This window comes from Pipistrellus hanaki (genome assembly GCF_964339955.1).
Source record: "Pipistrellus hanaki genome assembly, chromosome: 18".
NCBI classification, from domain to species: domain Eukaryota; kingdom Metazoa; phylum Chordata; class Mammalia; order Chiroptera; family Vespertilionidae; genus Pipistrellus; species Pipistrellus hanaki.
This window is the reverse complement of record NC_140520.1, coordinates 25,472,247-25,487,774: the sequence shown is the minus strand read 5'-3', so window position 1 is coordinate 25,487,774 and position 15,528 is coordinate 25,472,247. Positions and strand designations below refer to the sequence as shown.

The 15,528-nt window shown below is 40.4% G+C and overlaps 1 protein-coding gene across 1 annotated transcript in view; it reads left to right on the top strand.

The window, feature by feature from the left end:
* The window catches only part of PROX1 (prospero homeobox 1), a 54,552-nt gene extending 47,401 nt beyond the window's left edge, over positions 1-7,151 (top strand). Inside the window, exon 5 of the mRNA XM_084865578.1 lies at positions 1,501-7,151. Coding sequence (XP_084721704.1) covers positions 1,501-1,686 — 186 coding nt within the window. The 3' untranslated portion in view covers positions 1,687-7,151. The remainder of the gene's footprint in view (positions 1-1,500) is intronic.
* The last annotated feature ends 8,377 nt before the right edge of the window (positions 7,152-15,528 follow it).

The window sequence follows — 15,528 nt, the reverse complement described above, 5'->3', positions numbered from 1 at the left end:
ACTTGGAAAATTATGAGTTCCTGGGAAGATTCTGTGAATCCATTATCTTGGTGTAGGGAGAGATAGGCCATGCTTTAGAATACTAAGTGCATCAATAGCAACTCCTTTCCCTAGACAGACTAGTCAGACTATTAAAAAAAAATACTTAAGCTCACACAGGACACATACACTCACACACTACATATATATATATATATATATATATATATATATATATATATACACACACACACACACACACACACACACACACACACACAAACTAACTGCTGTGAAAGAAAGGATTAAAAATTTGGGATTCTACAAAGAATATTTGGAGAATGTTTGCCTTGGAGTATAATGACTTGGAACAATTCTCTTGATCTCAGTGAGCCTCAGTTTCCTCACCATAAAATGGGTATAATAACAGCACATAAAGATGTTGGGGAACTGACTGACATAATTCGCATTAATTTCATAAGACGGTGCTCGACACATAATGAGCACTCCAAAAATGTTAGTTTTTATTATTTTTATCACCTTCATGAACTAGTCTCTTATGGAACAATTCTAATCTCAAGGTAAAGTATTTTCTGATGTATAATTTTTAGGATTCATTACAAACTTTATATTTTGGGACTCAGCATTAATGTTATTATCTTACTTCTTTTTGTATGTATATTACTTGATAGTTAGCATTTTAATGGACAAGTTAGCATTTGAACCAATCCTCTGACATAGGCAGATAGGCATGCAACAGAGATTTTGGTTTTCTTGGTGTGTGTGTGTGTGTGTGTGTGTGTGTGTGTGTATATATATATATATATATATATATATATATATATATATATATATATTGATTTATTGATTTCAGAGAGGAAGTGAGAGGGAGACAGAGATAGAAACATCAATGATGAGAGAGAATCATTGATCGGCTGCCTCCTGCACATTTCCTACTGGGGATTGAGCCTGTAACTCAGGCATGTGGCCTTGGCTGGAATTGAACCTGGGACCCTTTAGTCCTCAGGCTGATGCTCTATCCACTGAGCCTAACTGGCTAGAGCTTGGGTTCATTTTCTATCCAAGGCCAATTATTTATTATTGTACTTATGAGAACATATTTTGTTTTTTATAATGGAAATCAAAAGGAAACCCGATTCACATTCTGAAAGATGGGTAGGAGACTTGCTTCTAGGACACACCTACTTAATGAAGTGAGGAATCCCAACAGCGTGTGTCCCCTTGTCCTACCCTAACATTCGCAATGGAATCCTAGCTTTTCAACAGGTCGGCATGCATCCTTGGCACAAGTCTCTTCCTAAACCTCTACAAAGCTGTCAACCCCCATTACAATGCTACTATATATAACGCCTTTGCATAAGAGAGGCCGGCCATTTTTAGAAAATGCAGGTGCCATGTAAGCCCCCTTCTGAAAGAAAGAACTTAGCTCCATTTCCTTTGAAGAACTGGAGACTTGAAACTGAAAACTTTATTAATGCCATTGTCTCCTTGTATCAGCAGGTTCCGGAGAGATTCCTGGAAGTTGCGCAGATCACATTACGGGAGTTTTTCAATGCCATTATTGCAGGCAAAGATGTTGATCCTTCCTGGAAGAAGGCCATATACAAGGTCATCTGCAAGCTGGACAGTGAAGTCCCTGAGATTTTCAAATCCCCGAACTGCCTACAAGAGCTGCTTCATGAGTAGAAGTTTCAACAACTCTTTTCGAATGTATGAATAGTAGCAGTCCCCTTTGGATGTCCAAGTTATATGTGTCTAGATTTTGATTTCATATGTATGTGTCTGGGAGGCATGGATAGGTTATGAAATCAGCTGGTAATTCCTCTTCATCATCTTCCTCTCATTTTCTTTTGTTTTTCCACCGCAAGGGGATGGCTATTTTCCTTCTGCCTTCCATTTACTTTTGCCCAAGGCCCTTAACTTTGGGAGACTTAAAGTAGGGTTAATTTTCAGGGAAAAGAGGAGTGTTGACACGTGTAAATCTACATTAACATGGAAGGGCCCTGGATAGCGGTGCTTCTGCTTGGCTGATGCTTAATTGTAAATGGCGGTTGGCGGAGGGAAACTCATGACACAGCAATTCTACAGCGTATGTCTCTAGTTTTTTCTGCTAAGAAGGTCGGAAAACTCAATGAAACCACTTCATGAACTTCAATTTATTGTTTGGTTTGAACTCAGTAGCTTTTGATGACATGTTTTTGTTTTTTGTTTTTTAAAAACCAAATCAAAAGCCAATGGCAGATGAGCAGCTGACTTCTCAAAAGTATTGCAAAAGGCCAAACTTAGAAAAGAAAAATAATCACTACTGTCAAGTCTTTCCTAGGAGAAATGGCAAACACCCCAAACTAGTACCCATTTCTTAAGGAGGCAAACAGTTTTGCACCAAACTGACTCTTAAGATGAGACTGGAAATTCACCCGTGATCCTCTCTAAATTTTACCATAGGTTCCTCTCCAGAGTAAATGGGTCTGTATCATTCTTCATAAAGAAAAAGCCCTTATAACTTATACTTTCTATTTATCTTGCTTCATATATTAAAAAGCACATAAGTTTCACACTTATTCTTTGCTCAACTTTGTTCATATGCTTAAGAGAATTATTATTTCTGTATAATATTTAACACTCCCCCACCCCCAAAAAATACTATTTTTTGAATACCTTTCTATAGTAAGGAATAAAGGACATCCCAATGTGACCATAACATTTTTGCCTACACGAGAAATTTCTTGACAGCCGTTAGATGACTTTCTCTTCACCTCCTGAGAGGATCCCAGATGAAAATTATCCGTTTTCATGTACAATTCCGCACTACCCCGATGGATAGGCAAAGTGGTGACAGTGTCATTAAGTGTGTCTTCATTTTAGGTATAGCATTTCAGAGCAATGAATAAAGTCCCTTCTAATTAAGGAGCTAATATTGACCAAAATGTGAGAAGAGTGGAGAGCATGGCAAAGTTTGGGGGTTGGCTCAGAGACACAATTTCAGCACACATAAGAAAGCTAGCTGCTATTTTATGCTTTCTTCCATGGTTCTCTTCTTCTTTCTCCCTCCACTCCCCCTTTATCCCCCCCCAGTTTTTCAAAGGCATGCAATGTTCCATACTTGCTCTTAAGAATTTGTGTGGCATTCACACACACTTGTTTTGTTAGATGGGTTCTGTGTGCAGATGCAGTAAGAATTCCTTGTTCATTCAGTAATTCTTTTTGGTTTTGGTGTTTTTTGGTGTGTTTTTCTTTTAGAACCTTCCGTCCCCTTAGGTCATTTGATACACACCTCCAACAATGACACAGTAACAAGCCTGGTATTTAGATAATACGGAACATAAATACCAACTTACCCTCCATTTTTATAAAAATGCATTTTACTTTGGAGAATGCAGGTTGACCCATGTGACTAACTAGCTGACCCAAACGTTGTAATTTAGCATCGTTTATAAATTCTGCTGATGGACAGGAATGTCTGAAGGCAGTTACTGTCAGCACAGAGCCTTAAAACCTGCTGACTTTAAATGAAACAGCCCAGTCCTGTGTCGGCCTGCACCACGGAGGGGACTGAGCCACGTTCCCAGGGTGGACAGTCTGCGGGGACATGGGCTGGAGCACCACCCACAGCTGAGCACTCCGCCCAGCTTGCTCTCCCTCCACAAGGCACCCAGAGCCATCAGTTCCCATATGTCCTTGTCCCAGCTTGCTCTGGGGGAGGGGGAAAAAATGTTCAGGTGATCATTACCTTGGAATAAAATGCAAACCAAAACCCAACAACAACAAATCCAATCAGCACAAAGTAGGGAAGCATTGTCAACCCTCGGTCACGCTCTTTTGCCTTGTTTCATGTGAAAGAGCGTCACTTGCAGTGTTCAGGTCAGACACCGCTGGGCTGGGTCTTCTTGGCTGTTCCACGGAATTCATGTCAATAAGGCATTGCCATTTGCAAGATAAAAGGCAAAACCGCAGGGTATTCACCTATGTAGTCAGATTGCTAGAATCTTCTGGAGCTGGGGCAAGTTCAGTATTGATTCCAGAGTTGGGTTTTTTGTAGTATTCTCTCCCGCCTTTCTAATGGAACTAGCCAAGTCAAGCAAAAGGGTATGTTCACAACCAAATGTCAATGCGCTTATCAACACCGATATCCGCTCAGAGTTCACTGAGGCACAGAAATTATTTCGGAGTAGAAATTGCAGCATGAGGATAAACTCACCTCATTGTTTTGAAAAGAGAATTGGATTCCTACACTTTTAGGTGATTTCCGCCTCCCTCCTCCCCTTTACAATCGTAGAATCTTGTGCCTCCAAGTGCATTGAAAAATGGCAAAAACCTGTCTGTCAAAACTCCTATTTAATAGTTTTGATTTTTCAAACCACAATCTTTCAACTCTAGCTCAACTCTCCATAAGTGAAAATTTGTTACTTGGGAGAAAGTGAACTTTCTATGGTGGGAGAGCAAAGGACGAGGGACAGTTTGCATAGAAAACAAAAGTCTGAAGTCCATGTTGAAATACCACATTAGCACTTGTTTTCTGCTAAATTATTTTTGCATTTACACTTGAGGTTATAGTCTGTGCCTAGACCTAAAATGCACCAGCGGGGGGATTTTTAAAAATCCTTCAAAATACCAGTTTTTTCCCCATAAGTACAATTGTTCTTGTGCCTTCTGTGGCTTTCGATTTCATCTTTTTTACTTTATTTCCAATTACTACAGCTGCAATAAACACTAGATTTTTTTTCCTGGCTGTTTGACATAACGTTGATAGCTATGCATATTTTGTGTCTTTTTAAAACAAAGCGGGAGAATACGTTTTTGAAGAAGAGAATTTTTAGAACAGTTTGATACCGCAAATTATTTTTTCCTCAATTGTTTGAGCAGCATTCGAGTTTTGAAAATTCTTGTAGAAGCCAATTTTTTGTAACTGTGGTGCAAATCTTGTGTTTTCTTAGCCTAATGAAAAGTAGTATAGAAGCAATATTTCATACCATGTGCTATATATGTGTGTGTAGATGTGTGAACATAAGAACACATACATGCACACATATGCACACATGTAAAATATACATATATACATATATAAATATATATGCGTGTGAAGTGGAAAGCTTACCTTTTCCTATCTAGATTTAAGGACCTATTTTAGACATTTGTTATGGTTTGTGAAAAGAACGTTCTATTTGCATCAACAAAACATTTAATTCTTACTGTATCTCTGGCTGTTTGATGAGGATGTTTCTCATTAAGTGGTAAAACAATGTGGAAGCTGGTAGAATGTAGTAATTATTTAAGGAAACGCTCACCCACATTTTCCTGAAGTTTGCTTTGTGCCTCCGAGTATTATTTAATTAAAGTGTTTTATGTTTGAGAATCTCTGTTGATGTGCTACGGATGTGGGTGACTATCATTTTTAAGAATTTTAAAAGCAAAACATAAAAAAAAAAAAGGCAAAACAAAAACACTAAAGCAAGAGGGGAACTTTTATAAAGCAATGTAAATATTTAACCTCATGCTGTTGTTACGTAAGACATGAGATTTTAATAAATAACTACATTCTCACAACATCTGTTGAATTTATTACGAACACTACAACGACTTGTATAGACAGTTGAAAGCATTCTTGAAAATCCTGCTCTCTACTTTTAAAAGATAACAGTCTCTTTCATCAGATGTCAAGGGCAAGGGTGATGCCATTTCTGTAAATTTATGAAATTTATTTTCTATGTACATGAAGACATATAGTAAGTAACCCCTCCCCCTACACACACACATACACACACACATGCAGTCTAATATGAAGTCATAAAGCTGAACATTTGGGGGCTTTGAAAAGAGAATGACCCCCAGGAACTATCAAATTCATCAAAGAAAAAGCGATTTATAGACTCCCCTGAAAGAAGCAGTGTACATGTGAGGACACAGCGAATCCTTTGCCATGTATATTATAGAATATTCATTGGTGTGACTAGTACAATGTTTCCTTCTGGTACAAACTCTATGTTTGCAAATTACAAGAAGCACTGTTTTCCAAAAGCTCCCCTTAAGAGAATGTAACTGGTTGGGTAGGAGTAAGCAGTGGCTGTATTGCACTTAAATGTTATGTGGAAGGAAACACAGCTTTGTTTTCTGTAGACCTGTTGGTTGTACACCATCCCTGAAACTAAAGCTGAAATGCTCCTAGTCAGAGCTGGGAACAAAACTGGCATTCAACCTTTGCATCTTCTTATAATTATCCTTCTAAGAATATAACAGAATCTGGAAGCATTTGGTCTTTGAGTCTTTTCAAATCTGACACCCTCCCCCAAATGCACAAACATGAGCAGAAAAGGGAAACGGACTGGCTTTCTTTGGTGAAAAAAGTATTCATTCTGTATTTTTAAAATATTGTGATCCTCCACAGCAGGGGGGGAAGTACTTTAAAATTGTATATTGCCACTTCAAAATGAGAATTAGAGAAACACATGTGTTTGGGGTTGGTCTCAGCACTACCTGGAAGAATCAAAGGTTGCGGCTTTCCCGATGCTGTCCCAGCCATTTCTCATATGTATATAGTATAAACCGTGACAAAACACTGCCTTTATATTATTTAGCAATATGTTGTAAATAGCATTATTAAGCTCTTTTTTTGTAATAAAAGATCCTTTGATTTGAATATAGTACAATAACTGAACTGATAAAGTCAATTATTATTATTTTTTTTTAGCTAGAGGCAATTTCAATTGTGGATTTTTGTTGTTGTCTGTTGTTCTGAAGACTTTGCATAATTTATTGGTTTAATTTATCCTAATTTATTTGATGAAGGTGTACAATTTTTGTATTACCAAGGATGTACTGTAATATTAATATGATTTTTAAAAAATGAGACTCCCTGTCCATATTAAAAAGAAAATAAAAAAGGTGCAGTAGACAATTGATTTTAAAGTAAAAGTAAAAAATTTAGTTTGGCAGCTACTAAATTTTAAAAACAGGAGCTAAACAGTTGTTGGGGGGAGGGGGGGTTTCCTTTGTGTGTTTTAAGCTTTTGTATACTCTCCAAACTTTTACCTTTTTCTTTGTACCACTTAAAGGATACAGTAGTCCAATTGCCTTGTGTGCCTTCCATCTTCTCTTAAACTGAATGTATGTGCAGTATATATGCAAGCTTGTGCAAAATAAAATATACATTACAAGCTCAGTGCCGTCTGATTTTGTTAAAACATGTGCTTTTCCTTTTTGGACCTGTGTGGAATCAGAGGACAAGACCTTACAAGCTGCGGCTGTAAGATCAATTCTGGACGTTCCCTTATATTGCAGTTCTTCATTATACAAGCCCCACATCAACACTTCCGGCTCCTGTGAATTTCCTTTCCTTTACACTTGTAGTAACCGGCTAGATGTCTCTCTAAGACCTCTTCTCAAGGACTTAACTTTAGCCCTCAGCATTTAAAAACAACAGCAGCTTTGGCTCAGAACAATGTGAGCCAAAAATTCAATTCAATTGCTAATGTCTCATGATTCGAAGAATAAAGAGAGATGTTCTTAAAAGTCACAAGATGGCAAATACGTTACTGGAAATAGGGGGCGTGAGAACTTGTTTCTACTCTGGCCAAACTCAGAACTAAGTACTTAATGTAGAATGTCAAAGTCTTTCTAAAGTGTTCCTTTGGACACAATGGGCAGCATGCTTTATACTAAGAACATTATTGGTTGTATGGCTTTTTAAAATGTCCCTTACTGCTCTGGCTAGGTGGCTCAGTTGGCTGAAGCATCGTCTGGCACTTGCATAGGTTGTGAGTTCGATCACCGGTCGGGGAACATACAGGAGGCTACCTATTGATGTTTCTCTCTCACATTGATGTCTCTCTCTCCCTCTCTCTCTCTCTCTCTCTCTCTCTCTCTCTCTCTATCAGTTGAAAAAATATACACATATCCTCGGGGGAGGATTAAAAAAATCTTTATCTCTTTTGCTGTGGTTTAAAATCACAGCAAATGGGAAACGTGAAGAATCAGCAGAAATCACTGTGAGCCTGAGATTGACTCTGTGACTACACAGTTTACAGCTGCACCTCCCCTCCCATCTATCATAGTTTCCTGGACTAGGTCTCAGTCTTTCAGATTTCTTCTTTTGCTTTTACCTAAATGATTGGACCCTGTTATACACGAGGATGCTTAGAATCAATGCATTATCAAAACTATTAAGTTATAACAGTATTTTTTCCACTTTCAGCTCTTTTTCCATCAATGGCACAAGCTTAAATTCCAGTCTTCCTAAGTAAATTATTCAAAACAACATGCCTATGTCCTCTATGCCAACATGTTTATTCCCCGATTGGAGGAAAAAAGGGATTTCTCTCCATACCCCCCATGCCCCTCCCCACACACATACACCTGCTCTTGAAAGGGAGACAGCACCTTCTGTACTTAGTTAATACTGATCTGCTCTAAAACAGATTGGGTCATCCAGGTAGTGGCTAAATCACTAAGAAGTCACAGCAGGTGGTACTGTTTCCTGTTTAGGAGGTTTATTAAAAATGTAGTTTCATATAATTAACTAATTACCAGATAGGGCGGGTCTAAAATAACACAAGCACCATTCTCAGCACTGACCTAAACCCTGGCCAAACACCTTTCCCCACACCTGTCTGTCTCGATGTCTGCCGGATATGTGATATTCTTGAAAGTGTAAGCTTCACAAGCTAATAGTAAAGAAAGGGCTGGTTTTGTTCACTCTTCTCTTCATTTTTTCATCAGAAATTACTTATAAGTATTTTTTCAAGACAATTTAAAAATTACTATATTTTCAAAATTAATTTACTGATACACACTGAGGTGACAGAAACATCAAATATTTGCATGTTATCACCAGGTTTTGGGGTGTGTGAAGGCTATGTTTGGAGAGGCATAAAATACAAGGCAAGCACATGTAAAAGAAAACAGCTGATTTTAGAAATGTTGGAAAGTAGTCGATAGGATGCCCAAGCAAAATGATGAAAGATTATTGAAGAAAAAAATGGTGCTCCACCACTTTCACCAACAACATAACTCTCTGCAGGGAGATTCAAAAACCAGAAGGGTAACATTTTAAGCTAAATTAAAAAGAATCGAGAGAGCACACTGCTTTGGGTGTCAAAGAAATACTGCCTCTGATCAACCTGTTTCTAAGATCTTTATGGGCTCACCCCCGGGTAAACCAAGGTAAGTCACTTAACCCTTGAGCATCAGGGGACTGGAAAGAATTATAAAAGGCTAACGGACTCTTAGAATTATTGCAGCCACCCTGCCGACTTGGTAGAATTCCTATGTAGGGGGAGAAAACAACAACACAAAAACCAGTTTATTAAAAAGTTTATGCTTCTCATAAGAAAGGCAGGAAGGTGCATGACAGGGTGAGGACAAAACTCTGAGGTGGACCACGTGGGACTTAGGGTCCTTTTCTCTCTGGGGCCCATCTCCCATCAGAAAGCATCTCTGCCCCTGGACAAGCACTTAGTGCTCTCGGGAAGCCCAGCCCACCCTCTGTTCACAGGGACGAGCGGCCAGGTAAGGACAACAGTAAGGCATCATTGTCCTGGGGTGTTCTCTTCCAGGGGTGTATACATCAAAAGTCACCTGGTGCCCAGGAATACAGTCTACGTGGTTCATGTTGGGTCCAAGGACACGGACTGTGAGTGATGAGGGGCTGGAGGTGGGCTCCCCACCAAACGTAAGGCCGGGTCTTTGGAGGGGTGCCTCCCATGGCTACACCTTGTTTCTGTCCCCCAACTTTCTTCCTCTCCCTCTCCAGGACTTGCTTCCTGCCCCTGGTCACAGAGTCCTTACAAATGTCCCCAAAATCTCTCATAGGATCTCACAGAAGGAAAACTCTTCTCCATTGGAAACTGGTTTATTTTCCTGGGTTGCAGAGGAAAAAGATTCAGGATGAAGAACTTTTAGAGAGAATCTAACTCAGTGTTTTTTATTTCTTAGCTCTCTAGGGTAATGCAGTATCATGTCAGGGGTCACCAGACTGGGACCTCTTTAACCAAGGAGCTCCATCTTTAGATTGGCATGAAATAAAGGGTTCATTTACGAAGAGAAGTTCTCTGCTTAAACAACAAAGACCTCATCGAGTATGATAGAACCGATCTCTAAGTATGAATGTTGGTAAGTTCCGTCAAACCTTCATTTAAAGAAAGGAGTTCTTTGCTAAACAATACAATACTCATCAGGTAGAGGAAGAGATCTTTAAGGATGAATGTGAAAATTAAAATAAGTCATAGGTTATGTGAGTCCTATCAAACCTTCAACAAAAGAGATTATTTTTATACCCTAGAAATAGCACAGAGTCTGGCATATGGGTTTGGGGTGAATCACTATTTGTTCCCTTTCTTCTCCTTCAGTTGGTGACTTTTGCCATTTTGCCATGCTTTTTTAAGTTGTGATGTAAGCATTACACCCAGACCCATCACAGCTTCTCAGGACAGTCAACTGCGAAGAACACAGACATGCTCCGGACAATGAAGGCTTCTGTCCCACAGGCCCTGGCCCCTCAGCCCCAGACATATAGCTGCTGTGGCTACACCTCCAGCCAGCCACGCTTGGGCAGGCCCCAGAATAGGAGTGGAGCAGCTTAGAAAGATTAAGGTGCCATGACAGATTGAAACAGAATCACTAGGGCTGCCTCTACCCTGGCAAAGGGGAGGGTATTATTTGCAAAGCCCCCTGCTGAGTGGCCCAGGTGCTAGCTAGACAAGCTCGGGAGATGGTTTGGCAGCCACCCTGGAAAAAATGCCTGTGTCTCTGCAAATAAATCTGCCGGTGGAGAAAGCACTGGGTTTTCCCCAGTGCTTGTGCAAATAGTGCTCTGCTCTTCGCTGGTATTGGAAATTCCTTGGTGTGAGTAGCCCTGGACCATGGAAATGGGAGCTATGGATTTCTTGTCATTGCTGTTACCCTTGACCTGTTGGGAAATAATTCCAAAGCCAATGGTTTTATTTCCAATTATTTGCAACTGGGAAATCTTTGGTAACCAAAGACATGTTTTCCCTAAATTCCCGTTCACAGCTCAGCGACTGACCTAGAGTTGAGCAAGAAAGTCTTGAAGTCTGACACCGAGGCAGGTAGGTTATGTATCCCAATGTGGTTTGGGCATCTGAGTGTAGGTATCTGCATTCTATTAAAACTCGTGAAAAGTTACATATTACCAATAGAGTATTATTTGCATCTTTTCTTCATTTGATAGCCAAGAATTTGTAAAATCAACACGATGGTTAGATATGCGAGAAATCTCAGCAAAATGGATGCATTTTAAGAAAAAAAAAAAAAGGTGCCGAAACCGATTTGGCTCAATGGATAGAGCGTCGGCTTGGGGACTGAAAGGTCCCGGGTTCGATTCCGGTCAAGGGCATGTACCTTGGTTGTGGGCATATCCCCAGTAGGGGGTGTGCAAGAGGCAGCTGATCGATGACTCTCTCTCATTGATGTTTCTAACTCTCTATCTCTCTTCTTCCTCTCTGTACATAATCAATAAAATATATTTTTTTAAAAAGGTAAAATTTTTTCTAAAAGTAAATAAATTAAGTAACCAAGGCCACAGACAACATTAAAAACATTGTCCAAACAAAACACAAAATAAATTTTAAAAGCTCTTCTTCCCTAAAGGCACCTGACCTTTATAGTTTTATAGGTGAGTTCTACCCAATGTTAAAAAAAAATAGGTCATATTAAAAAATAATAATAATAATAATAAATAGGTCATATCAGATAAACTTCATATTATTTTATAGAAATGTACATGTTTATATAAAATTACTCAATTTTTTTTTATGATGGCCACATTTATTAATTCATTGCAAAAATCTTAAGTAAAAATGTAAGTAAATCCAGTGCATTAGTAGAGTTAGGAAAATACTATACTACTAGGTAGCAGGGTTTATTAACTTGTAACAAACTGGGATAAAGGAAGATCTAAACTTCTGGGTAAAAAAAAAAACACAGGGACAATTTTCTTGATATGTTGATTTGTTTTTCCTGCCTCCTAATGAAAATGGAAACAAACATTCTCACCAGGACTGTCAGCTAACTCAACCACCCTGTGCTACTGCCTCCTAATTCCTCCTTTTGCTGGCGCCAAGCAGCCTTTGCTCTTTTGGCCATTTTCGTTTGCCAGGTTGCCTAATTCAAAGGCCAGATCCCATTGTAACACATCTTTTTGGAACTAGGAGTCTTTGAAAAAGCCAGATTCTTATAGTAGGGTTTAGAGATTTCCCTCGGTAAATTTTTTAAAAAGAAAAGAAATCCAGAAAAGGAATGCAAATGAAAGGTAGGCTTTTCATTCTATATAACAGGAATCATGAAAATTTCATTTTCTGGACTACTGACTTAAAATAAAAACCTATTTGTTTATATCCTAAGAAGACAGGATAAGGTGTCAGGCTATAAAGAAGTGTTGGCTTGGGCAGCACTAATCCCAGGCAATTTGGTGAAGCTTATGAGAATTTAATTATGAGCAACAGGACATTGAAAAGAAAGTTGGCGATATCCATAATGTTTAAAAATGTGCATGCAAGAAGCATAGAACAGACTGTGGAATCTCAGAGAGAAGGCGGCAGAGGGTGGGTGAGTGAGTGGGAAGAGATCAACCAAAGAACTTGAACACATATATGCAATAACCCATGGACACAGACAATAGGATGGTGAAGGCCTAGGGCGGGGGACAGGGGCAGGCTAGAAGGGGTCAATGGGGGACTTATGTAATAGTTTCAACAATAAAGTTTTGATTTTAAAAATGTGCATGCAGACCACATTTAGCAGTCAACCTTTTAGAAATGTTTGAACTTATAAGCAGATAGAATCACAAAGACACATATTTGCTTAGGTTAAAACGTGTTCCCCCCTCCCCCAACTCAGATGAATCTCTTACTTCAAATTCCTTCTTTGTCTGGTGGTAGAAAATAACTTAGTCACGTTCAGACCAGTGTCCATGCCTTTCTGCTCCTTTCCTTAGGGTGGCACCTAGGCTCCTGGGTGTTTGTGAGGAGGCTCTGGGCCCTGGCTCATGCTTAACAATGCTCTCCCCTCTGGTCCTGGGACAGGAGTCCTGAGCCATCTGGTTCTAGTTGTCACTGGGACACCATGCTTTGCTTACTAATATAGCCGTCACTGCCTTGGGTTTCTGGGGTTCACACCACTTTTCTCAGGTCATCACTGGCTCAGTTTCTTTCCCATTATAATTCATGGTCTGGACCCATGAATGTTTGACTCTTTTCTCAAGCCACTCAGAACCTGAGGCCCTCTGTTCCAGGCACTCAGACAATCTGTGCCCTTCTGCAGCGACAGCCTGTGGGCCCAAGGTGTTTCTGCATTACTACCATGTTCTAGGTGCCAAAAAGGACCTAGGTACAAATTCCTTCTTCAAGACCCAGAACATATTTCACTGTTCTCTCACCTCCACCCAAATCCAAGGCAGCCCAGGACATAAGGAGCAGGTCCCTTTGTAGAGATGGAATCTGATTAAGTCTTTCCTCTCTTAGCCATAGTTCAGTGGTCCCCTAGTTCAGTGGTCAGCAAACTGCGGCTCGCCAGTCACATGCGGCTCGAGAGCCGCAATTTGCCGCTCTATTGACTAATGAGTTTGCAGACCACTGCGTAAGGCCTTACCCTTACCCAGAAGTTTTGACTTCAGTTAAAGACATTAGTACATTATTAAACTATTTTTTAAGTGTTTTTCCCCAAGGCCATGGTCAGCAAATTCATTAGTCAACAGAGTGGCAAACCGCAGCTCTTGAGCAGCTTGTGGCTTGCCAGCCGTAGTTTGCTGATCACTGCCCTAGTCCTAGAATACTGCCAGCCAGTGAGGATGAGCGAGGCTGGCTCCTCACCTGTTACCTCTCTCTCTGTTCTTTGTTGTGGATGAGGCTTTATGCCTTGATTTCTTTGGTACTTAACTTTTGAAATTAAAAAGTCTTTTTTATTAAGAAAAAAAGAAAAAAGCACATACAGACACACACACACAGAATTTGGGAAACACACACCGCCATAGTAAACATTACTTTTGAGGAGTGGAAATAAACAGATAAGGGGGTAATTTTTATATTTACTTTATATGTTTCTGAAGTGTGTAGACTTTTTCAGCCAGGAGACACAACTCTTGTTTGTACGAGGCAGACACATAGGAAGAGACAAAAGCACAGAGGAATAGTGTGCCCTTCAGCAGCAGAGAGGAAACGAGGTCCTCACGTGGATCGATGTTCCAGGCTCGTTTGTGCTCTCGGGTGGGCTGTCTGCAGTGCCCAGCTCCCCTGGATGTCGGGATTGAGAAGAAGGTAGGACAAGCCCAATCCATGGTGATTAGAGTTTTCATCTTGCTGAATCATAGTTCGTTCCATATAATGAATCGTGCTTTGTTGAATGCCTGGTATAGAATGTGTTCAATAAGTACCAGGGGAAGAGGAAGTCAGGGAGGAAGAATGATGGTCAGGGGAGTAGGAAGCATGGTTGCCCCCACAAAGTGGGCATTGACATTCTAAATGCCACCATTGGTGCCTTGTTCCTTTTTCTCTCCTTCCCTCAATTGGACGGCCCAAACCAACCCTCGCTGAGCACCTGGTAGAGGAAGCAGGCAGGATACACAAACAGAAGAGCGCTACACACCCCGTCTTCAAAAGGAGCACGCTCCAGGTGGTGTGTACGGGTGTGTGTGGTAGATGAAAGGGGCAGGCATTAGGTACACAGAAGGCACACGCTATGTTTTGCTTGGGTCGGTGTGATAATGGGTTTGCAGGTCCCTACCACAGGAAAGGAAGGAGTCGGGGGAAAGAGGCAAAAATAACGTATTTAGTAAAACCCAAAGTTAAGATGAGTGACCAGAAAAGAAAAGAAAGTAGTGACCCAAAAATGATGTTGTAAGTCTGGGTACAGGGCAACATGGGGGAATAGAGGTGGGGGGGGGGCTGGGGAACAAGGCACACTACGGTGAACAAGGATGCTAAAACCTGTTCTGGGCTCATGAGACTGAGTGCTCACACTTCTGGGAATTGGAGACCTGGGCAGAGGGTGTATGGAGGCAGAGATGGAAGGCAGAGGGAATGTAAGCCACTCATACCCCCACCTGCCCTGACCTCTCACCCTGAAGCCTCAGGAAAGGGAAAATCAATGGGCTCCCTAAGTGCCCCGGGGTCTGTGGCTGGAATTTGACCCATGCAGAGTGTTTACTGATCTAGAGATGGATAGGTCCCAATGAGCTCATCTGTACCTTGAGAGGAAGTTATGGAGCGCAGACCAAGACAAAGCCACGTTTTATTCAATGAAAATTTACCCCTCCTCCCCATAGTGCACACAATATCCAATAAACATCCACCTGAGTAACCTACTCTCCAAAAATCAATTTTGAAAGATCAACAAATAGGGAATTATGAGCTTACAGAAAACCAAAAGAGTTATTCCAGAATATCTTACATTACCTCTCCTGCTGATCTGTAGTCTCTTTTTTTTCTCCCCCAGTTTGCAAATATTGACTAAGTTCAAGGGCAGTGATATAAGGTCTAACTTCAGAGTTAGCATGAGGTGAAATACTTAAGATGGTGCAAT